Source organism: Macrobrachium rosenbergii, chromosome 15 (assembly GCF_040412425.1).
Source record: "Macrobrachium rosenbergii isolate ZJJX-2024 chromosome 15, ASM4041242v1, whole genome shotgun sequence".
In the NCBI taxonomy this organism is placed as follows: domain Eukaryota; kingdom Metazoa; phylum Arthropoda; class Malacostraca; order Decapoda; family Palaemonidae; genus Macrobrachium; species Macrobrachium rosenbergii.
In genome coordinates, this window is record NC_089755.1 from 48,097,621 (window position 1) to 48,121,620 (window position 24,000).

Consider the following 24,000-nt stretch of genomic DNA (forward strand, 5'->3'; position numbering starts at 1 on the left):
ATAAAGTAAAACAGGTAAATAACATAATTGAGCAGCAGATGAGATAATTAAACTATGAAGTAAAGACTCGTGACAGTTTGCTTCTAAAAGCATTTGCACTAAGTTTGAACTTGTGAAGTTGCAACAATTCAAGTACAAAATTACCATGTATTTTAACTTATAGCTATGGGGTTTTATTTTTATTCGTGTATTCTCTAGTTTTTGCATATGCAATTACTGTACTTTTAATTAATAGTTTATATAAAACAAAGCAATAAATGATGGTGAATTTTTCATCTCCAGAACTGTTACCAGATTCGGTGAAAATAAGATTCCTCAAGTCCAGCAGACTGTAATATCTTGTCAAGCTTATTTTCTTTGTATCTCGTGTCAAGGCACATTTCAGTTTGGAGAGGGATGGTAATAATTTTTTTCTCAGCTATTATGAGTGATTTTCTTGAGCATGAAGATTACTGTTTTTTTATTATTTATATTAGAGAGAGAGAGAGAGATAGATTGATTGATTGATTGATTTACAGTGAAAGTGGTGGTGATGATCTTTTTGTTCTAATTTGAGAGAGAGAGTAATTTGTTTTTTCTCAAATTTTATGGGTGAACTTTTTCAAGTATGAATTTTTATTTTCGCCCTTTATATTAGAGAGAGAGAGAAATTTGCAATGAAAGTGTTAATAATTTTAGTATTCAAATTTTTTTTACTGTTACTGATTTTAAGCATGAGTGATTTTAATATCTTTTTTTGCCATTTATATATACTGTACCTCATTCAAGTAGTACTATATCACCAGTAGTGTTTGGTAAAGTTCATAATGGAGACATCTTCCTGTTTCTTGTTTCAGGAAGTGATGAAAGTAACATGGGTCATGGGGTACTGACTGTGTAACTTACTGCCTGTGTGTATTTATTCACTTGAGCATTAATATATGTTTTCGTCGGAAGACTGCCTTTGTGCAAGGACAAATTTAGAGATATTCATGAAGCTACCAGAAATGAGGAAGGGCTTTGGTTATTGTGATATGACAAGTGAAATGGAAGTGACTGACATTGTGTTAAAAATATTCCTTTGTTAATCCTTCTGATGTTTTCCCTCTCATGGATTTAGTATGGTACTAATCACCAAGAAAGAGCAATGCAGGAAATGTAAGTGAAATTAAGTACTGTTAATATGAAAAGAGGTATTGCAGGGAAGTGCACAGTACAGAAAGGATCTGCACCATGAAGTGATCAGTTCAAGAAAAGAACTCTGGAATGTAATGTGCATTTAGATGATGGAACATAAATAAAGATTTCTAGTGTATTTTTGAGTCGTACTAAGCTAGACTTATTCAAATTACTTACCTTACAAACATTCTTTGTTTCTGTACCCTTTATCCTTTATCTTGAAAGAATTTGAGTGGCTGCTTTTAAAAGCCTCTGCAAATTACTTTAACCATGTAGGCTGGTAAAAGTTAAACTTATCATAAGCTTGCTGGTGTCTATTTGGAAAGCAAATTTACTCACTGACCATTGACTAAGACTTCTACACACTGTAATGCTACTAACACTGCTTGCACAAATATTGAGTAATTTGATCATTGTTACCCAACACATTTAAGTTAATGATGGTAGTTACCATGGCTAAGAGAGCCCTGACATACAGTGTTTCTAATGTATAGTGCTACTGTCAGATTACAGTGTAGATTTTCCATGTTTTATTTCATGCATATTATCAGGCTTTAAATTGCTTATTGACCTATACAAAACAACAACATTAGTCTCTAAATGACTAAATATTCTGAGAAATATGCATTTGTAACAAAGGGGAAATCCTTTACACTTACTTGAGGTCAAACAGTGTTTTATAGCACCTTCCAGGCAACTAAGAGAGGTAAGAATTCTGTCTGTAAATGATTCAAGTCTGTGAATGAAACTGTGAGCTGTGAAATGAACCAGTGAAATTTTAAAAGATTATTTATTTTCATATCTTACTTGAAAATTTTGTTCCAGTGGTAGGTTGTATTAACAGTGAAAGATAGAATTTTATTCTGTTTTAATAGTGCAAAAAAATTCTATACATTATACAGGTGTCTGAGCTAGACTTTGCTGCAGAGGGGCTATTATTAAGGAAAATGGTTAATTCTAACACCAGTGAACATTTTAGCAAACCAAAACAAAACTCTGACATTGACAAACAGTCAGGCAAGGTGTCGGTTTGTAGAAGCATGTGTGAGTACCGTAATAACTAAGGTAAGGTGATGTTATTAGTTGGTCACTGTTCATAAATATTACATTATTCTGGTTCTTAGCTAGAATAAAAGCATTCACACTTGTGAGCTGACATCAAAATTGTAAGGGCCTAAGTAGGCCTGTTCTAGTCGCAACATTAAAGCATTGACCTGTACATTACAGCATCCCAGGCTTTGCTGAAGTTGGATTATGCTAAACTGTAGATGAAGCAGATGCTAGACTAAACTAGCCCAGTTTAAGATAGGGAAGTGAAGTTTTAATATGACGCATGGTTGGGGGTTAATGGTTGAGGGATTCACAGACTCCAGATTCCATAGTTGAGCAGTTCAGACAAATAAGCTGTGCCTGTTTTTGGATCCATGTTTTAAAAAGATAGGCTAAACAAGGGGATCTTGGGTGACCTTGAGCACAAATTGATTCAGGTTAATACTTGTAAAACTCTTTGCTGTATTGAAAAAAAAAAGACCTGTGTATTGGTTAATTTTTGGTGATGAGTAAGGCATGAGGCTTTGGTGAAGAGCAGATGTGTACAGTGAGTTCTCTCATATTTTGAGTGGAACAGATTCATTTTTTATTCTTTGACGAATAATATTTTACAGTACAGTATGTGGAAAATGATCTTGTATATGAATGTCAAGTGAAGCTGCTGTATAGTTAACCAGAGGGTCATCATTGATTTGTTCCACCTGTAGATCTGTTAAAGGGAAAGATGAAAATTTGGGTAGGATTAGTGTGATGAGTGGTATTATGACAGATGTGCACGTCCAGATGACGTCAGTTTTATAAAGAAACTGAAGTGGAGGAAATTGAATGAATATACAGAAAAGCAATAATTGCACTGAGGGGCGGAATTGAGCTGCAGCTTAAAGGGAATGCTGAGTGTGGTACTTGAATTGCTGCGCATGAAAATTTGTAGGAAGAGCCAGTTTGTGACTCAGCAAATTGGCTCTGGGACATTGACCAAAAAAATTTATAATTTTGCAAAGGGCATCGAATCATTGGAAGGTGACCTGAGAATTGAACCTTTGAAAAAGATTGAATTATCGGAAGTTGCTGTGAAGAAGATGGCTGTTCTATATATAAAGAAGGTAACGTATACTGTACAGATCAGGTTTAGAAAAAGAATTGTCTGGTTACAAGGTCTTCACAGTCTTTAGTAAAGTGAATATCGAGAAAAGTGAGATTGCTAATGCATGCCATATTCCTTAATTTTGCTGATGGAAGCAGCAGAGATGGTACTTCTGCAGCCATGGAAAACAAAAAATTATGTACAGTGATGTTTACACTGAGGAAAATGATTTGTTGATGCATTAGTTGACAAAATTATATACAGTCAATTCCACATATAAAGAATGAGATAAATCTTATTGTATTCAAGAAGCTTGCTGCAAGTGGGGCTTTTCACATCATGAAAAAATGTGATTAATGAATTCAAAAGCGCTTTTTATGATACAGGAAATAGTTACTTATGTTGCAAAGGGGTAGGCTATGTATGACATAATTGACAAACATCATGTGTTGACCTGCTTTTACTATTACTGTATTAATTAATATTCAGGTGACGAACCTTATTCATATGTAACAAGCTCACAGGGGCCATTGACTTGAAATTCAAGCTTCCAAAGAACATGGTGGTCATTTGAAAGAGGTAACAGAAGGTAATGGAAAATACAGAAAAAGATCAGTTGTTAGAAAAACAGATAAATCAATAAATAAATAGGTAAAAAGTAAGTAAATTATTAAAATACAAGGAGAATTGTATTAGGGTAGTAATGCATTGCAACTTCACTTTTTATCTGTGGAGCATCACTATATTGTGATCGAAAATAATGAGTAAAAAAGCCACAATAATAGTTGGCTGAAGAGGACAGTTCAAACGGCGAAAGCTCCTCATTTTTATCCCCTTTTTGTATATTTTTGTATCTTAAAATATACAATTTATCAATTATATTATTGTGGCTTTTTTACTCATTATTTCACTTTTTATTATTATTATTATTCAGAAGATGAATCCTATTCATGTAGAACAAGCCCACAGGGGGCCAATGACTTGAAATGCAAGCTTCCAAAGAATATGGTGTTCATTCAAAAGAAGTAACAGAACGTACTGGAAAATACAAAAAGAGATATGGTAATGTTGGCATGTTAATTTCAGAAATGATGGTAATTCTACTGGTATTCATATAACTTAAGAATGCTCATCGGTTTTGTTCTAGTGAGGGTACAAACCATATCCTCATATAGGAACACATCTGGTGGAAGCCGAAAATGATCAGTGAAATTTGAAAACCAGGTGGTTAATTAGTGATACGGTATGCCCACTCACCTGGCTGTAATGCTTTACTTTTTCTTCAGATGTCATCTAGTCAAGATGCCAACTTTTTTTGTTTGGTCATAGGTTTGGACTGGTTTGTGAAGCTTTGCAATATATATATATATATATATCATGTATAGTACTGTATTATTTTTGTGTTTAGTAGTTGTTCAGTGTGTCAGGAATACTAGAATACGGTTTTCTATAGCTACAACTTATAACTTTATAGGATGTTGTTACGTGAATCTTTTGGGTTTGCTGTGTTATAACAATTATAAGTGGTTATTAAGACCTGTGTTATCTGTAGTCTTTACTACAGTAACTCCTTCGGCTTGATTACTCCAAAACTATTCCGGTAGTTGTGAGAAATCTCATAAGTTGACTTTGTTGCAGATTTGTCTGTGTGAACTTTGTGGGTAGTGTCAGATTGCTGTCTTTGCCCTTCCTGCTTCCTCCTTCCTTCTTGGTCTTGGGATCACTGAAGGTTGTAGACTTTGAGAGACTCCTTCTCAGGAATATCCATTAGGATTTTCCACAGGGTTATCCTTCTCATGTAGAAGAAAAGTCGGTCTATATTCCCTTTTATGGGTACATTACACCAGGAGAGGCTGTCAGTAAGTTATGTTTTTGTTACTTGCCTTCAGCAAGATTTCCAGGGAAGGGGTAGAGCTTTTCCCTCCTTTGGCCAGTTTCTGTGGAGGCTGCCCTGTGCTAATGGTCTTTGCATGCAGCCCTATCCTCATTGACTGTTCTCTTTCAGCACGCTTTTCATGGAGGATTATAGGAGGTTAGGAGAAGATTGTGGTGGAAGGGCTGAGTACACCTCTCACACTACTGGGATGAGATTGTGGACATGTAAACTGTCTCTTTTGTGCTGGTTGTTCATGCCCCTTTAATTGCTGATTCTGTTCTGCTGAAGATAATGGCTTCTTTGGCTGTTGTCTTACTGGTTTTAGTAGAGAGTTGAACAGTAAATGGTAAGGTTGGAGTAGGAACTTCGGTTTGTTTCTTCACCCCTACTTCTGTCTATGAGGTCTTCCTTTCTGTCATCTTTTTCCGTCCTGGTCTATGGACCACATTTAGGGAGTTAATCTGGATTCTCTCCTCTTGGTGATAATTTAGAATCTTGTGAACATTCTGTATCCTTTAGGAGGAATACTGTTGTGATCCCCTTGAGAACAGAGATTCAGAAGTGATCAGTGTAGTAGTGATTCCTCATTTATATAGCCTATATACATAGCCTACATACACAAGACTCTTTTCAGGAGGGTCATACCTTAGAAAGGATGCCTTCTCAGGCATGTACCTGATCTAGTAATTCTTATCTTTGGATGTTCATTGCCTACTAATTGTCCCAGCCTGTGGGCATCATGGTCTGCAGGCTTTTTAAGTTATACTATCGTAACAGAAGTATAATTTTAATGATAGCCACACACCAATTGTGTCCAGATCTGCTTTTGTAGAAATTATCCTTGATTTTGCATTTTATACAGGGTACTGCCTGGTGTGCTTCTGTTCCTGATGCTTGTAACTTGGCTTTCATATCCTATTTGAGCCAGGGGGGGTGGGTTTCCCACTCCTGAAACCTCCCTCCCCCCAGGTTACATACAGGGATACATATTAACGTAAATTAACTTAGCTTAGGGCACCATATTCTACCTAGCTGATGAGGTCTTTGTTGAACTCCCCCTAATCTTTGTAAAAATGGTGAGAGCGTTACTTGAGAGGATTTATCTGAACCAAAGTGAACTTACTACCCCAGTCCTACTTGGCAGAGGGAGGTGTTGGATCCCTACAACCTTTTGCTAAAATGGGTTGCAGTGATAGTTGCAAGGTTATATACATCCTAACCTAACCTTGCTTACATAAGGTTGCCACTTCCTAAAAGTGACCTAACTAAGGGTACCACATCCTATCTGGCTGGTGGATGCTCTGTCCCACTGGGGCTCCCCCTTAACCTCTGAGAAACCTGAGGTAGTGGCACATAATGGACTCTTTCTTAACCAGCTAGGAAGCCAAGATTTATTTTGGTGTGGGGGTGCTAGAACCCCCTTAACCTTTGCAAAAATGTCTGGCTGTGGTATTTACAAGGGTGCAGTGTACGGTATTTATCCTTACCTAACTTCCCATAATGTTACCTAGGGTGCCATGTTCTGCTCAACTGTGGGGTTTCACAGCCTTTTTATAAAGTTCAATTACACAACTGTGTCACTTCTTGAGACTCTAACAGGCCCTCTCCCCCCAGGTTACCTTGTACTTATTGCTTACCTGAGCGAGATTAACTTTGTATGGGTTGTACAGGGATGCAACATCAACACCCACTTGTTAAGATCATGTAACAAACAGTGTAGATGTGCGTTGACAAACGTGAATTAAGTTTTCACTAAGACATTAATTAAAATAAGTTTTCACTATCTGTGTACTCTTTTTCAAAGAAACATTTGCAAAGAGACACTGGTTAGACTGGCAAATCTCCAATTTTTGATAAGCAGGTGCCCGAATTTTAACATCAATGTACTGTAATTTATTTTGAAGTCAATGTAGGAAGGTTTAGCATTTAGGTCACAATTCATCAAACTGCTAAGTAGTTAAGGTCTTTTATTTTTGTTGCTCTGCAGAGGAGACCTAGTTTTTTTTATATACTTTATTTTGCAAGCTATTCTCATTTGCCCAAATTAGATGTGTAGCTGCTGGGTGTACAAAGATACTCTTGTTTCCTTTAATTTACAATTAAGCAGTTTTCAGGGTACACAAAATGTTTAACTTGAATGCTTTTGTTTATATCTGCATAATGTTCAATAGATATTCATTGCAGGAGGGTGGTTCATTATATTAGTCTTCGGTGTAAGTTAGTTGAGGATATTTGATGTATTTGTTTGACAAAATTTTTTGATGAAGCATAGTCTGCTTTATACCACTGTACCATAATTGAAAGCAAAATGATGGAGTTAATGTCATGCAGAACTGTAGTCTATGTACAGTCATATTGAACTCATTTTGCTGCTTGGAAATGGTTTTTGTAAGATTATTTGTTTGTTTCTTTATAGTATGTTTCAGCTGTTATAACTAGAAAGTTTAAGTCCCTGACTGCATTAATGGAAAGGAGGGCTTTTGATGAAGTCTTTTAATTTAGTTAAAGAATAATGCTAGGAATAATAACTTGATCTGTTGGAAGCAGGTTTCCATTTAATAACTTGATCTGGGGGAAGATGATGTCTGAACCTTTAGACAGCCTGTGTTTTAAAGGCTGTTGATTTGATCATGGATAATTAAAAAGGGAGTTCATTTTATATGTAGGCCTTCCTAACTTTAAGGTCATGATTAGGATGGTAAATTGCCACATGACACAGGATTGCAATTTAAGAGGTATCATTGACTGTTAATTAACTGAATTTAGTAAAGATATAATTGCTGATTCTCATGGTAGTTCATATTACCCATCTGGGGAATAAGCTGTTGAACAGGGTACCTTGGGAACATTTCAGCATTTTAAAATCCACATAAGTGGAAAGTTTGGTGGTCTGAAATTTTTTTTTTTTTATATTAATAATTGCATTTGGTCCTTTGACCACTGAGGTGTACCGTCAGAGCCTTAAAAAGTTCTCGGTGATCAGTCACTCTGACAAATAGACAACAATGAAGACTGTATAAAGGAAGTGTCCCATTCGCATTTTTTTCTTTGCTCAGACACCACTATTGAGTAGCCCAGGCTGTGGCAGGTGCTGGTCCATTTTTCCACAAAGACAGCCCAAATAGTCCTCCATTGGACCTATGGTTGTAAGAAAACACCCAATATACTTGTGACTGTCGGGTACATTTAAAAAGTCAGAAGATCGAAAATTATTAGTCTGTAAACATTGTTTTTCAGCTTAGTGTGAAAGTTCTAAGAGATATAGTCGCAAGGATTCTTGTTTTAATTCTTGCCAATTTAGGCTAATCCGTGTTCGAATTTTAATGAGACTAAATTGTCAAGCTGTTGTCATAAGTTTTCATAATATCCCATTACAGTATTGTTGTTATTGATATTAACTTTAACTGTTGTTGAAGTGAGTGCCAATAACAAACAATCAGAATTCTTGATGAAGGGTGCTTTTGTGGGTTACCATAAAGATTACTCATGGCATAATTGTGTATTTATGATAATGAATTAATATAATAAAACTGCAGAGTCACATATGTAGACTCATAAGGCTGCACTTAAGGGGTGTTCCTAAATGAGATATGAAAAAACCAGCAAGGTAAATGCAAAGAGGTTGGATAGCCATGTGGGAAGAAACCAGAAGGAATTTCTAGAAGTCAAAGGAAGACACTTATGCAACTAGAACCCTCTCCCCCCCACAACGTGAGTGTAATAACAACTTTTTATGCTTAGGCAGGGTGTAGTTATTTGTAGTACTGCAAAGGTGCTAGGGACATGTTTCATCTTTTCCAAATTACTATATAAATTAAGCTTCCATTGGTGAGTTAACAGTTATGAAAATGAAATGGAAGAGTAATTGTGAAATAACCTGTCCCTAACATTGTTGTCAACAGGATTTTTTTATTTTTTCTTTAAAGATTTAGTAGAACACTGGCAGGTTCCCATTTGTTTGATGTGGCAGGCAGTGTAGAGTTAGAATTTGTCAAGATAAACAAAGTGGATTATTTTTATAGGAAGTAGAATCTTATTGATTTAAAGTTAGAAAGACCACCCAATGAAATAGAAAAACTGAACTTGTTGGAAATGCAAGGAATCCTTGTGATAACATTAGTTTGACACTAATGAAATCAGATTGATTGGTGCGCATGTGTGTGTTTGTGTGTTCATGCAGCACATAGACCCCTTACCAACAATAACCTTTTTCATGAGAGCATTTGGGTGTATGACTCATGCTGAAGACACTGCACTCCACATACTCATTCTTGCACCGTCATAACTTGTTTTCTGTATGTTGGTAAAGATGTTAAAGTATTGAGCCGTTAATGTAGGAAATGGAATGCAGGGAAGACTTGTAATAGATTCTTCACGAGTTGTAGAAATATTGAACTTCAGTTCTCAACGTACTAATGTGCAACTTACCGTAATTTTTTTTTTTTTGTATGATGATTGAAAATTTTGTTATAGTTTTTCTGTCAGCAAATTTTTTTTTCTGCCTATTTTTTACTTTTATTTAATGTGAGGTATGTAATATTAACAATTTTGGAATAGTATTTTGAATTGTTATTTATGAATTTTTTCATTGTAAAATATAAAATTCAAAATGTGAAAATTGTTAATTGGAATTTAAACAGAACTGCTCATTGGCGATATTCAATTGAATGGGTATGCTCTTAATATATTTTCAGTAGCTGGACTCCAGATTTATTCATGTTGGTAAGTTTACAAAGGTTAACCAAGTTCAAGAAATAAAGCTTGTACTACATGATAGGCTAAATAGGAGTGAATTCCTTTGTAAGTGGGTATTACTTATAAGTATTGTGGAGAGTTATTGTATAAAGGTGTGGTAACCTGATTATAACTTTCCTATTGTAATGTCCAGATTTTTTACGCCTGTTTTGTGTAACTACAAGAGTAGTAATTTATACACAGCACAGTACTGTAATAAGATCATTTATAAACAGTCATTGAGCTCCTCTCCTGTTTACTATTGTTATCTAAAAAATGCTTCCTAGGAAACTGTGCTAGTATGAAAAGCTGCAATATGCTATGGTAGGCAAATAGGTTCTTGGTATGTATCATAGATTATAAATTCCTCCATGTTCTGTTGCTCTTCACTTTTATGGTAACATCGTTGCTATTGGAAACTGAATTTTTATTTGAGGTTTTTCCTGTTCTCATAGGCTTTGCAAATAAAAATGAAAGCAGCTCCACTTACATCCTCCAACAGCCTTCGCCTTTGTGTTCTTTGAGTACGTGCATCTTGGTCTTTTTAGTTCCTTTCTTTCTGACAGTTCTGCCATCCTGTCAACAAAGCACTTGGGTTTTCCTCCAGCTCTTGATGTAATGAATGCAGTTACTTCTTTGTGTGCAAAGAATCTCCATATTGGTGAGTGGCCCCAGGGGTTTTGGGGTGATGATGAGGATTTCTGTTGTCTGCAAGAAAACATAGGGTCTCATTTTATACCAGGTTAATTCTTGTAATACTGTTGGAGAGGGTCTCATTTTATACCAGGTTAATTCTTGTAATATTGTTGGAGAAAGATTAGATGTTGAAGGGATGACAAGAAACCAATCATGCCAGGAAATGATTTCAGAAAACTATGTACTGTGCACAGTAGTATTTAGGAATGGAGGACAAGCCTTTTAATGGGGACACCCTTCGGAAGATTTAAAAGACCGAGATAATCACATATCAAGCAGCATTGAGAAGATAACATACTGATAGGAGATGCTGCCAGACTGCTTATGATGAGAGAAATGTGACATAGATCATGTAAGCCAACAGACAGTAATGATGGTTTAAAACTAATGCAAATGCAACTTTCTGATAAAAATTCCAAGTAATCAGACTGTAGAAAATGATCAAACTACTGAAAATAATGGAAAACAATAGAGAACTTTTGCACTTTTTTACCAGTCAGACAAAAGATTGATATTTTGATGGATTTTGCAAGTATGGCCCATGAGGATTGAATGGCCTTGAGTGGTCTGGTGGTGAGTATTGGTTGATTGCTGTAGTAAATATATATAACGATTATATTTAGACAGAGTGGAGTAGAATGTTTGATTTAGGTACTGTGTTAGATTTTATTTAAAGATAACTGGTAACTGAATTAAGGAGCAGTCTTGAAAGTGAAGCGAGTGTTCATACAGGGTTTTGAATTTACAAATGCCCGATGGGAAGGGCCAAGAAGCCCCTGTTAATGCCTTAAAGCAAGACAAGACTGACTTGAATGAGCTTTGCAAGAAAGGATGAAGATTAGTCTAGTAAAGAACATAATCAATTGTTGGCACAAGATAAAGTACAGAAATAAATGAAATTTTTTTTATTAAGATAATTTATATACTGTACTTCCTAAGAGAGTTCAGCTTTAGTCTTATCAAGGGGATCTTGCCTCGTGTATGATAGAAGTTCTAGACGTTAAGTAGGCCTATACACTATACAGTGCATAATATTAAATGGTAAGCTCATATTTGTGATGGAATTAGAGAAGTCACTGATGTTCAGAACTTTTGGTACAGTCTACAGTATGCCCTACAAGCCACATAGTAGGTGGTAGTAACCAGGGGGTTGCTTGATTAAGGCAAACATTTTTTTCTGAGTTACTTTCTACAAACATATTAAAGAAAGCATAAATAGTGGTAGTTCATTTGACCTAAGGACATTTTAGGAAATAATATTCTAAATGAAAGTTATTCAATTCTACTTACACATGAAGACAAAAATATGCCGGTGTTTTTGTTCATCTAGCACACAAGTACAGTAGTATCCTCTAACATTTTGAATCGTAGTGTAAATACTAAAGGAAACCGTAAATGCATCTTATACACACACATTGAAACGCATGCTACTGCAACAGCCACTAGGTTTACATACTCAATTTAAAAGTTCTTTATTAGAAGCACTGACTGAAGTGGTACTTGAAGATAAGACTTGAAGAGAAGACAGGGACAGGCAATGCAAAGGCTTATATGGCAATGGAAGACCCCCTCTGTGTGTACTATATGTGTTTGTGTGTGTGTGTATAAAATTTTACATTTTATATGTTGGTCGACTTTGTTGCCTTTAGTTTCCTAGTCCAACAATCCTATTGTTCATTGACTTCTTGGAATCTGTAGTATCCCTGTGCACTTGAAAACGAACTTGCCCATCATTATATACCAAGACGTGTTCGCGGTCATGCAAATATACGGACTGACAGAGCATCCTTGTTTCACTTTGGCCTGATATGCTGCAGACTTCAGCTCTGACCTTATGCTCTCCTTCATGATTTTGCTTCTTCTTCTTCTTCTTCTTCTTCTTTGGTAGACAATGCCGACGAACCGTTCTCCAGATAATGTTTCGACGAGTTCGGTGATACAGAAGATAACCTTCACGAGTTATCTTGTTAGATGAGATACTTTAACCTTGAAAACGACACATTTTTCAAATGAAATTCATAGCGTCATCGATTTTTCGCCCATCACACATTAATGTGCATTCATTTGCAAGTGATGGGGTTATTGACTCACTTCTGGTTGGCAAATGTGTTTTACATGGGCACTTTATAACAAGTGTATTTTCAAGAGCCGTTTCGTACACATATTGCTGATTAGTAGACATTTAGGTTTTATCATATCAGAGTTCCTCGATATTGACAGTTAGTCATCAAGATAAGTGAAATAGTGAGGAACCATGAGCTTTAAATCAATTTTTACCCATGGGTTTTTTTTGTAGTCCTTTTGTTACCGAAACTTGCAACAGACCTTGGACGTTGGAAGATAACAGTGGTTGCAAATCAGGCCTGAAAGTTACCGGAGGAAGGTACAGAAAAAGAAAGTGGGCTACGTCTTGGCGAAAAAGTAATTTAAGAAATGAAAACAACCTGCATTTATTAACAAATATGTATTCACGTGCGTATATAATTCAATTGAACTTAGTTTAGTGTAAGAAGACAAGGAAAAATCGTGTCGGAAGATGAGTTTTTAATTACAGCAAAGTGTTCCGTTGTCGTACATGTAAAATAGTGGACACCGACCTTGCCGCGTATAGCATTTGTGTGTCTGTGTGAATTAAATTTTGTTAAGAGGAGTATGAAATGTCATTAGCAAACATTACCACGAGAACTATTATACTTCACACTTTTTATTACCATACGAGACCAGTGTAAATGAAGTTCAAAATAATTTGTGAATGTTAGTCTTAGACCATTAGCCTATTCGAACTGACGTATTGACCAGAATTGACATTCTCTTTCTCTCTCTCTCTCTCTCTCTCTCTCTCTCTCTCTCTCTCTCTCTCTCTCTCTCTCTCTCTCTCTCTCAGCAGTCTGGAGTGAGTGCTTTTGACCTTCATATCTTCTCTACCACTATGCTATCTTCGCTATCATTTAGAACTCTTGTCCTTGTCTCTTGCTGCTACTCCTCTTCCATAGTAGGAAGATGTTTAATAGCAGGTTGTTTCTCTTTGAGGATTTCCTGTGGAAAAGAAGTAACTTCGGTGTTTTTTTTCACGATAGAAGAATAGCAGGTTGTTTCTCTTTGAGGATTTCCTGTGGAAAAGGAACAAATTTGCTGTTTTTTTTACACGATAGACGCTGATTTTTACAGATTGTTATACGTTTACAGTTTGTCTCATATCCGTGGCAAAAATGTTTACCAGTTCTAAGCCCTTACATTGCATAGTGGCTGAGAATTGATCTTAGGCGCATGTTTAAGTGTTTGGTGTTCCTGACCTTTTTTATTCGTAAAATCATTATACAGTGTATATCTGTCATTTTATGTATTTCAGTTCCGAACGATGATGAAGTTTTCATCCTTTGCTAGTTACACGAAAATGTGAACTGATCTGTAATTCACGAAAATGTAAATGAAGAAAGTAGAAGTGCTGGGGTGGTAAAGATTACCGATATGATACGAGTGTCGAGACTGAAATGGTTTGGACATGTTGTAAGGATGAGTTAAGGGGAGGGAGTGAGGAGGGTTTGGGTGGAACCTGTTAGCAGGTGGAAGGTCAAGAGGGAGGCAGAGAATTAGACGAAGTGATAAAGTGAAGGAAGATTAGGAGAAGACGGGTTTAGCGGGAGACGAAGATGCTTCAGACTGAAGTAGTTGGAGAAGGTTCATCAGGGCAACTAACCCCTTCCTTAGCCTAGGGATAGCAATGGGACTGTGTGTTATATATATATATATATATATATATATATATATATATATATATATATATATATATATATATATATATATATATGTATATATATATATATGTATGTATGTATGTATATATATGTAACAGTATATATACACACGCATACTGTACGTTCAATAACTGATTTTTAGCTATGCCTGTGACGGAAAATAACTGTAAATGACCTTGAATTATTATGGCCAAGTAAAATTCCACTTGTATGTACTGCATCAGTAGTGGATTGTGCTTGTCTTATATGTCGTCTCAAAGTTATGGTCAAGGTTATATTCATATTTGTCCTTAAATGTGACCTTGACCTTGGCGTCGAGCTCACTGTGCACATCAGTATCGTTACTGGATTATGAAAGTTTTGAGAGCAGAAGAGTTGTATTGACAGTCAGACATCTACAAAGTTTCACAAGCGCACGCACACACCAAGTCATTCAAACCTACACGCTAACAATCGCATTTTCAGTTGGCAAGGCGTTAACGCCCCCCCCCCCCCCTCTCCCATCATGTCTGGGTTTTAGAGGTAAGAGGGACTAATTTAACCTTTCAGAATGGTTGATACCTATATATAAAAAAAAAAGGCGTGCAATGTACGAGAGGGTCGAGATGTCCCGGCTTAAGACTTGGGACGGTACGTATCATACCGAAGCGTGGACCGATGTACCTTCCTTCTGTATCCTTACCGGAACCAAGGACCCAGTGGTGAGAGAGGCTGTCTCCAAGCCGACGACGGCGTGGCTAAACCTGGCACTCTACTTGTAGAGAGAGCTTCCAGACTTAAGAGAACTGAGCAGGTTTCCGAACTTAAAGTTAATAATTAACTGTGGTTTTCATGATATGAGAAGTTATTAGTATTATTGTTCTAGGCTTTCGAACATAAAATTGTTCTTTATTTCTAGTTTTCATGATACAAGAGTTTTTAATATTATTCTATGACGAAAATACCTCGAAGTTAAATCTGCAAGTTGCCCTATCATAACCATGACCGCGCGCGCGCGCGCGCACCCTCAGCCCAGTGAAACAGTACCGTGACGGTCAAGGTTACATTATACTGTGAGAGACTGCCGCATGTGTGCTGAAGGCTAATTTATTTATTCATATTTGCTTCAATTAACCGAGACTTTAGATGCTTTTCATAGACAGTTCTTCCAGCAGCTGTAGTGATGAAGTAGAATTATCACATGTAATGATGATAGTACTTAATGTAGGTTTCTGCCTTCATGGTGTTATATCCTTGTTCCCCATAGTGGGGTAGTACCATTAGTAGGCATTATTTAATCTTTGCAGCATCTCTTCGGCCCCTAGCTGCAACCCCTGTCATACCTTTTATTGTACCTCCGTTCATATTACCTTTCTTCCATCTTTCTTTTCACCCTCTCCGAACAGTTTCATTGTACAACTACGAGGTTCAACTCCTGTTACGCCTTTAAAACCTTCTTTACTGTCGATATCCCTTGCAGCACTGAGTGACCCCATAGGTCCCAGCGCTTGGCCTTGGGCCTAGATTTTATATTTCATTACTTACCCTTCCTCATTTCCAATAACAAGACGTTATACTTTTGGTAGCTCTTGAAGCTGTTGGGATAAAAGGTTTGTGTTATGTGATTAGATACCAAACGGCCGTACTTATTAGTTTTAAAAATAAACTCCCACTCACATGGACAAGACTAAAAGGCCACCAACTCTCCCATGTGTGAAAGAAGATCGTGGTTAAGAAATATGAAGTATAAATCAATAAACAAAATAAGAACACACAGTCAGGAGGAGGTAGAGAAGTCAGTGGTGCATGGCGCCTTGAATAAAAATGACTGCCCCTTCCCAATTTAACCAGCAGCATCCAAGTTTGGTTGTACTGAGGAAAGGCTACTTGGGGGCAATACGCGATTTCAGTAATGAGGACCAAAAATGACTTTTTTATTGTAGTACAGGCTTGATAAGCACGCTGTTTTCGTCACAGAGCAGGTAGCACGTGTTTAAGATGAGTCTAGGTCTCTAGGAAGTATTCGGCGGAGGGCTTGATATTTTAATCTTAGACGCATAGGAAAAATTTCTGGCCAGAACTGCGCATGCGCTTCACATAACGCGGTATGTTCCAAATTGCTCCAAGTCACGCTTGCGCTTTCGAAGTTACACCTGTGCTTGAAAGCACGTGTGTGTGTGCCGCAAATAGGATGTTTGAGAAGCGCAAATGTGCTCACGAGTGTATATGGAGTCATGGCCACTATTAAATTTGGTGTCACATGCTTGGATGCGGATGTATTTACAGGCACTGTGGTTTAAATCGAAAGTGACGAGTAAGCAGCCGAACTTTATAGTGCTGTGAAAGTGGTGCTACAGTAATAACAAAGGACAGAATTATAAAGGTGGAGATTACTGTAGATTATAATTCATTATATTACGAGATCTAGGTGGGCCTGGCTGTCTGAATGAAGCTCTGTCAGTGTGAGTAATGTTTGCATTTATAGATATTACGTCTTAAAACGAAAAACGCCTCTTGGAAAAGGACAGGTTGTAAATAATCCGGTAAAGGCAGATGAAGATTGCTTAACGGGTGATGCAGTCATTTCAGAATTCAAACCAGAAAGGCGATGTAAATAACAAACGGGATTTGTTAAGTATTCATTTTGTGTGAATGCAAGATGTTGTCATAGGTGCGGTTATATATATTATATATATATACACATACATGCATATGTATGTACAGAGAGAGAGAGAGAGAGAAGTTAGATCGGGATAGCCGTTTTAAATGCTTCAGGTGAGCCGTTATTTCATTGAAATGTGTAATTATTTGTGTGAAATTTTAATTAGAAATTCAATAGTTTTTCTCTTCTCAGGTAAGCTGTCAGGATGTCAGTAACAGACGGGCATAAACAAATTGGTTCTCTTGTCACGGGCAAGTAAGTAAAGTACTTTTTTCTTGACCTTCGACCTTTATTAAGTATGACCTTGACCTCGCTCTGCACATCAGCATTGTTAGTGGAATAGGAATGTCAAATTGGATGCATTTATCTTGTTTAGTTGCAAAGTTGTGACCAAGGAACTTTTGACTTTTTTTTTTTAAGTACGAATTGACCTTGGCCACATAATGCATATTGGCTTCATGGTGGAATATGAAGGCTAAATATGAAGTATGATGATAATAGTTCACAAGTTATTGGAATAGAAGAAGGAAATAACACATATATACTGTATATTATGCATGTATATTATATACATATATTATACACTGTATATATACATATATAAACATATATATATAAATATATATTATATATATATATATATATATATATATATATATATATATATATATATATATATATACAAACAAAAGTTAACTTAACTGAAAGATAATCTAGTCCAAATTTTGCATGCTTGGTTCAAACTAAGTGCAGAGCGATTCACAGAGGAGTGCTGACGAGGACGTTGATAACATATTAGGAGTCCTTGCCTTGACTTGCTCATCTAACTTTACTTTCTGGGGCTTTTCAACATTCTGTTTTATGTAATCGTTTCCCAAACTACTTCCTGGATCTTTACTTATTTTATATTTTTGCAGCGTGATTTTTTTTCTGTAACATGTTCCGTTTCCGGATACTCATTATTCGTGTTTTTGTTAAAACCACCTTGCGTGTTTTTGGGATGGAAATACCACTTTTTTGTGTGTGTGTGTTCTTGTGGAAGCTTTTTGTTTGTGTTGTTTTTCTTGTGGGAGCTTTTTGTGTTGTTTTTCTTGTGGAAGCTTTTTATTTGTGTTTTTCCTGTGGAAGCTTTTAATTTGTGTTGTTCTTCGTGTGGAAGCTTTTTATTTGTGTCGTTTTTCTTGTGGAAGCTTATTATTTGTGTTGTTGTTCTCGTGGAAGCTTTTTATTTGTGTTGTTCTCGTGGGAGCTTTTTATTTGTGTTCTTGTGGAAGCTTTTTATTGGTGTTCATGTGAAAGCTTTTTATTTGTTGTTCTTCTTGTGGAAGCTTTTTATTTGTGTTGTTCTTGTGGAAGCTTTTTATTTGTGTTGTTCTTCTTGTGGAAGCTTTTTATTGGTGTTCTTCTTGTGGAAGCTTTTTATTGGTGTTCTTGTGAAAGCTTTTTATTTGTTGTTCTTCTTGTGGAAGCTTTTTATTTGTGTTGTTCTTCTTGTCGAAGCTTTTTATTTGTGTTGTTCTTCTTGTGGAAGCTTTTTATTTGTGTTGTTCTTGTGGAAGCTTTCTATTTGTGTTGTTCCTGTGGAAGCTTTTAATTTTGTTGTTCTTCATGTGGAGGCTTTTTATTGGTGTTTTTCTTGTGGAAACTTTATTTGTGGTGTTGTTCTCGTGGAAGCTTTTTATTTGTGTTGTTCTTCGTGTGGAAGCTTTTTATTGGTGTTGTTTTTCGTGTGGAGGTTTTTGTGTTCTTCCTCTTGTGGAAGCTTTTTATTTGTGTTCTTGTGGAAGCTTTTTATTGGTGTTGTTCTTGTGGAAGCTTTTTATTTGTGTTGTTCTTCTTGTGGAAGCTTTTTATTGGTGTTGTTCTTCTTGTGGAAGCTCTTTATTTGTATTGTTCTTCTTGTGGAAGCTTTTAAATATGTGGTGTTCTTGGGGAAGCTTTTCATTTGTGTTGTTCTTCCTGTGGAATCTTTTTATTGGTGTTGTTTTTCTATTGGAAGCTTCCTTGTGTTGTTTGTTATTGGAATAGCCCCTTGTTATCTCTATCGTAAATTTTATCTGTAAGAATACCTTGTGTGCTACTTAAAATTGCAAGCCCCCATTTGTTTATTTGACACAAGGACCTCCTTTGTGTAGGCAGTTTTTGAGACCTCCTATATGTGGCTTTCGTTATTAGAAACGTTTGTGTTCGTTTGTTTATTGCAAACCCCTTAGTGTGTTTTTTGTTGCAAAAAATCCCTTGGTGAGTTTTATACCAGTTTGATTTACTTGGTAACCCCTTTTGTTTTGTTTTATTTGTGTGGTTTTGTTCAAAGCCCTTTTGCAAGCTTGCATTGAGTGATGCCTTTTGTGTATTTGTAGAAAGCCCCTTTGTGTGTAATTGGAAGCCCACTTTGCGTGCTTTTATTGCAAGTACCCTTAAGTGTGCACGTGTTCTTATTGAAAGCTCACTTTTTGTGCTTTTATTTGAAGCACACTTACGTAATTTTAACGGAAGCACCCTCATGTGTTATTATTTGAAGCCCACTTTGCTTACTTTTGTTTGAAGTACCCATAAGTGTTGTTACTGACCAACACATATATTTTTATTGGAAGCACCTTAGTGTTTTTATTAGAAGCCCCCGTTGTTTGCTTTTATTGGAAGTGTCCTTAACTATTTTATTAAAACAATCATTGTTTTTATTGGAAGCCATTAGTGTGCTTTTATTGGAAGCCCACTTTCCGTGCTTTTCTAGGAAGTACCCTTAACTGTTTCATCAGAAGCACCCATTGTTTGTTTTGATTTAGAGCACCCTTTGTTTTTCGTGCTTTTGTCGGAAGCGCCCTCATGTGTGTGTTTAATAGACGCACCAACCTATTTGTTTATGGCGGTGGGTGTCTCCTAGAGGCTGCCGGGGTGGGTCGATCCAATGGTTGTTTTTTATGTTTTGTGTCCAATCGTAAGCTATAGAGAGAGAGAGAGAGAGAGAGAGAGAGAGAGAGAGAGAGAGAGAGAGAGAGAGAGAGAGACTTCGTTAAATTCAGTGTTCATTGAAGAGTACAATATCTCTATTTTCAGCTGCTCTCGAGTTCTCGCCCGTTCTTTCCTTAGCCTAGTAACCAGGAGAGATGTTACTTATAGCAGTGAGCGCGTGAGGAATTGTGTTTGACAGTTGGTCTTCGTAAAAAGATGCTCGAGAAAACATTAAGGTGAGAGGAGAGAGAGAGAGAGAGAGAGAGAGAGAGAGAGAGAGAGAGAGAGAGAGAGAGAGGGGCGGGGGGCGCAAACCCAATGGTTATGTAATAGTAGGTTGTGAGGTTGAAGGGCGAGATGGCATGTAGGTAGTACGAGGTGTAGAAGGGGTAGGTATTGGAGGGGTGTCGGGTTATTGGGGGTGAGGTACTACTGGGGGCGGGGAGGGCGGTTTTGGGGAAAGTGTCACGCCCATCCGTGGTAGGAGCAAGACAGGTCTTCTTAATGCATGCCTGCCACAGGTAAGTAGAGGTCTTTTTTTTGGGGGGGGGGGGATTAAACTCTTCGGATCAAGCCTTGTACGGTTTGTTGCAGAACCGGTGTCTTTAAAAAGTATGAGTCCTTATGTTAGTTTTTTTATCGTTTAAATGTCAGATATATATACTTTTACTGGTATGTCTCAAGTGGTGGTTTTTTTTACTACGAGTGTCCAGGATCCTGTAGTATGAGACATCTCTTGCCAGAGACAAAACAATTTGAAAAAATGTGACATCTCCGCTTTCTGAAGTGTTATCCACCTTTGTCTGAAGACAAAACAGTTTATATCTTAGGCTTTTGTATAAAGCCAAAATGGTTTATATCTTAGGCGTTCATCTAAAGACAAAACGGTTTATATCTTAAGGAGTTATAACTTAGGCGTTTGTCTAAAGACAAAACGGTTGATATATCTCAGGGGTTGGATCACGATGCGTTTTTCCCCAAGGACAAAACAATTCGCGTAAATGTTCCGGCAGTGTAACACATCTTCGGCTCAAGACAAAAGACAAAACGTTGTGTTTCGCAAGACACTTGCGGTATGAAGGTCACTGCAGTTTGTAAATATTCAGGTTTCTTCAGTCGGATAACATCTTCGAATAAGGACAGAATTAGTATGTAATACGACGACCGCGTTGTTTTCGTACGTGGCTCCTGTGCTAGAGTAACAGTAATCCTTATGTAATGCGTAGAGCCACTCTTGGCGAGTCAAGACAATGTGATGATCTTTTGAGAAATGCCATAGTTCAGAGTTCTTGCAACCGAGGAGTAAATGTAGAGTATTGTGTGACAATGATGATAATGCCTCGAATGATACCAGATTGCAGTGTTGGTTTTGTACTTTGCCTCATCGACGAACTGAAGACAACTTCGTAATACGACTCTCCACTCTTACAAAATCCCAGCGCCGCCCTTAATCTCAGTGTTTAGCAGTCCGTTAAGCTGATTGGAACTTCTCTATCAGGCACTTGAATAGGGAAGGGAGCTGCTATCACGCAGATGATTAATTTTCTCTGCCGTGCGATTGCGTAAGAATCTCTTGCGCAAGGCTCGCCTCTCCCCCTCTATCAATACATTAAACACCTCGGTAGTGTACATAAACGATAGTTTGTTCCACGATCACCCTCCAAAGGCAGCGTTCAGGGGACTAATTCAAGGGACTCGTTCAAGTGGTTGGAAAGGGAGGGGAGGAGGGGACTGGACGGGGGGGAGGGCGGGGTTCTTTATGACTTCCGCAAAACAGAGGTCTTGGGCTCCGAGACTGGTTTTCTCGTGGGTCACTTTTGGGCGACTTGAAACCACTGGTTGGTCGTCTGAAATAGCACCGAATGATTTTAAGAAATGTATTTTTATCACCTTTTCAGTCGGTTTGACGTGGTCCTCCTCCTCCTCCTCCTCCTCCTCTTCCCATCTTCCTCAAATTCACCAACAGTCTTCCAACACCATCAGAATGCTAGTATTTTATTTGTCATCATTTCAAATGGTAAGTTCTGGTCATTCTAAAGATTTCTGTTTATTTTTTACTCTTCTCAATTCACCAGTCTCCCAAGAAAAAAAAAACAGATTTAAGATAGGTTTAAAGTGAGGTACTGAGGAACACTGTTACAGGAAATTTCATGTAATATTGCAACTCGAGACTATGTATATTGTACATTGAGCATTTTAAAATAAATGATAAAAAAAAAAAGTCTCCCAACACCGTCAGACTCCCACACAGTATTTTGTGTCATTTGAAGGTCGTCATTTTAAGGGATAAGTGCCAGACATTCTGAGGACTTCTGATTATTTTCAACTCTTTTCAGTTCCCATTTATGAGACAAAAAGAGAAACGTAATCTGTTATCTACATGGTAGAGTTTCATGATTGTAACAGCCGAAGCTTGTACCCTTCTTAAGTAACCACATGCTTAAAGGTCCAGTTTCATTGTTCTTTCCGGCCATGAACTTGAAGCAGCGCAGCTCAACTTGGTTGGAATGGGAAGGGTCGGGATTATTTTTACGTAGGTTGATTGAGTAAAAATAGTCCCGACATCTATTCTGAGTACGCCGGTATGAAAATGCATCATGTTAATGCTGACGTCATCGTGATCATCACTTCTCCTTATGCATGGACATGAAAGCAACATTCGTTTCTCTCTCTCTCTCTCTCTCTCTCTCTCTCTCTCTCTTTGCGTAATCTCCGATTGATGTCCAGTATTGAATCGCTATTGATCGTGCCATTTATGTTGCATGGGGACGCCGATGGCGGAAGCAGCGCTCTTTGTCACACGATGCCTGTGTGGAAGAAGGACCTTGGATACTCGTGTCCGGTCGTTTGTTTTAGTTTGCTGCATCTAGTGATTAAAGGATCCGTATCTTCAGGATTTCTGTCAGTTCAGAGGGAGTTTCATTCTCGTTCATTGTACATCGTTTGGTTCAGGGCGCTGAGAAGGACTCAGCTCGGTTAACCTAGAGGTTGGTGATGAATTATGAAATGTCATTTTCGAGAGGTTTGGCTTCCACCTGGAGTCTGTTATGTTATTGCCTTTGAGGTGATTGCAAGGTTTATTCCAATCAGATTTCATTCCTTCGAAGGCTTTATGTTCTTTTAATATATTTTTACCATACATATATTTGTATATATTATAAACTCCATTTCAGCCGTAATCTCTCTCTCTCTCTCTCTCTCTCTCTCTCTCTCTCTCTCTCTCTCTCTCTCCTTCCTTTGTCTAGGGAGGAGGCAAGCAGGCCGCTCGGTTTTGTGGGGCCTAGGGATCGGGGAGTGGAGGGAGGTGTTCGCCATTGCACAAGAGAGGGTAGAAAGTAGATGGGGAAACTTCTACAGGGGGGGAGATTGTGCATGGGGGGTTGGGGGGAGGAGGTGTGGCATGGCTGCAAACTACGCCATACACGTGGTCTCTCTCTCTCTCTCTCTCTCTCTCTCAACTCCCCCTTCCCTTACGAGACGTTTCCTACATCAAACGGTCAATGACCCCAGAGGAAGAGAAGGAACATCGAGGAAGGTTGTCTGTGCTCTCTCTCTCTCTCTCTCTCTCTCTCTCTCTCTCTCTCTCTCTCAGTTGGATGTGTGTGTGTGTGTGCGTTTGTGAGGAGAAGATGAAATGTTTATCACGTCTTGTGGGAGATAGGTGACTTCTGTAGAAGCGCAGATGCATTGCGTTCCAAATCATGATATCGCTCTCTCTCTCTCTGTCTCTCTCTCTCTCTCTCTCTCTCTCTCTCTCTCTCTCTCTCTCTCTCTCTCGTGAGCAGACATTGACATTTGAGCTTATTATTCCAGGGATTTAATTCAGTTTAATTCATGAATGTTTACTTCGTGGAAGCACGTGGTATTCAGTAATGGACGCGCAAGCGCACATAATAACACGCAGTGTGGTTTTATATACACGTCTTAATCCATAGAGAGAGAGAGAGAGAGAGAGAGAGAGAGAGAGAGAGAGAGAGAGGAGGGGGCACCGCATTTGCCCAAATCGAACCGCATGTGTTGATAGAACGCCCGAGGTTTTAACAATGATTGTAGC

General features: G+C 37.7%; 1 protein-coding gene across 4 annotated transcripts in view; it reads left to right on the forward strand.

Moving 5' to 3' along the window:
* The window catches only part of LOC136846656 (uncharacterized), a 78,880-nt gene that overhangs the window by 1,773 nt on the left and 53,107 nt on the right, over nt 1–24,000 (forward strand). Inside the window, exon 1 of one of the 4 annotated variants that reach the window (XM_067117637.1) lies at nt 17,143–17,249. The exons of 2 other annotated variants lie outside the window; for them this stretch is intronic. In XM_067117637.1, the coding sequence (XP_066973738.1) occupies nt 17,200–17,249 (50 nt within the window). In that variant the 5' untranslated portion in view covers nt 17,143–17,199. Of the gene's footprint in view, nt 1–17,142; nt 17,250–24,000 lie in introns of those variants that run through there. One more of the 4 variants, XM_067117636.1, reaches the window with a different exon arrangement.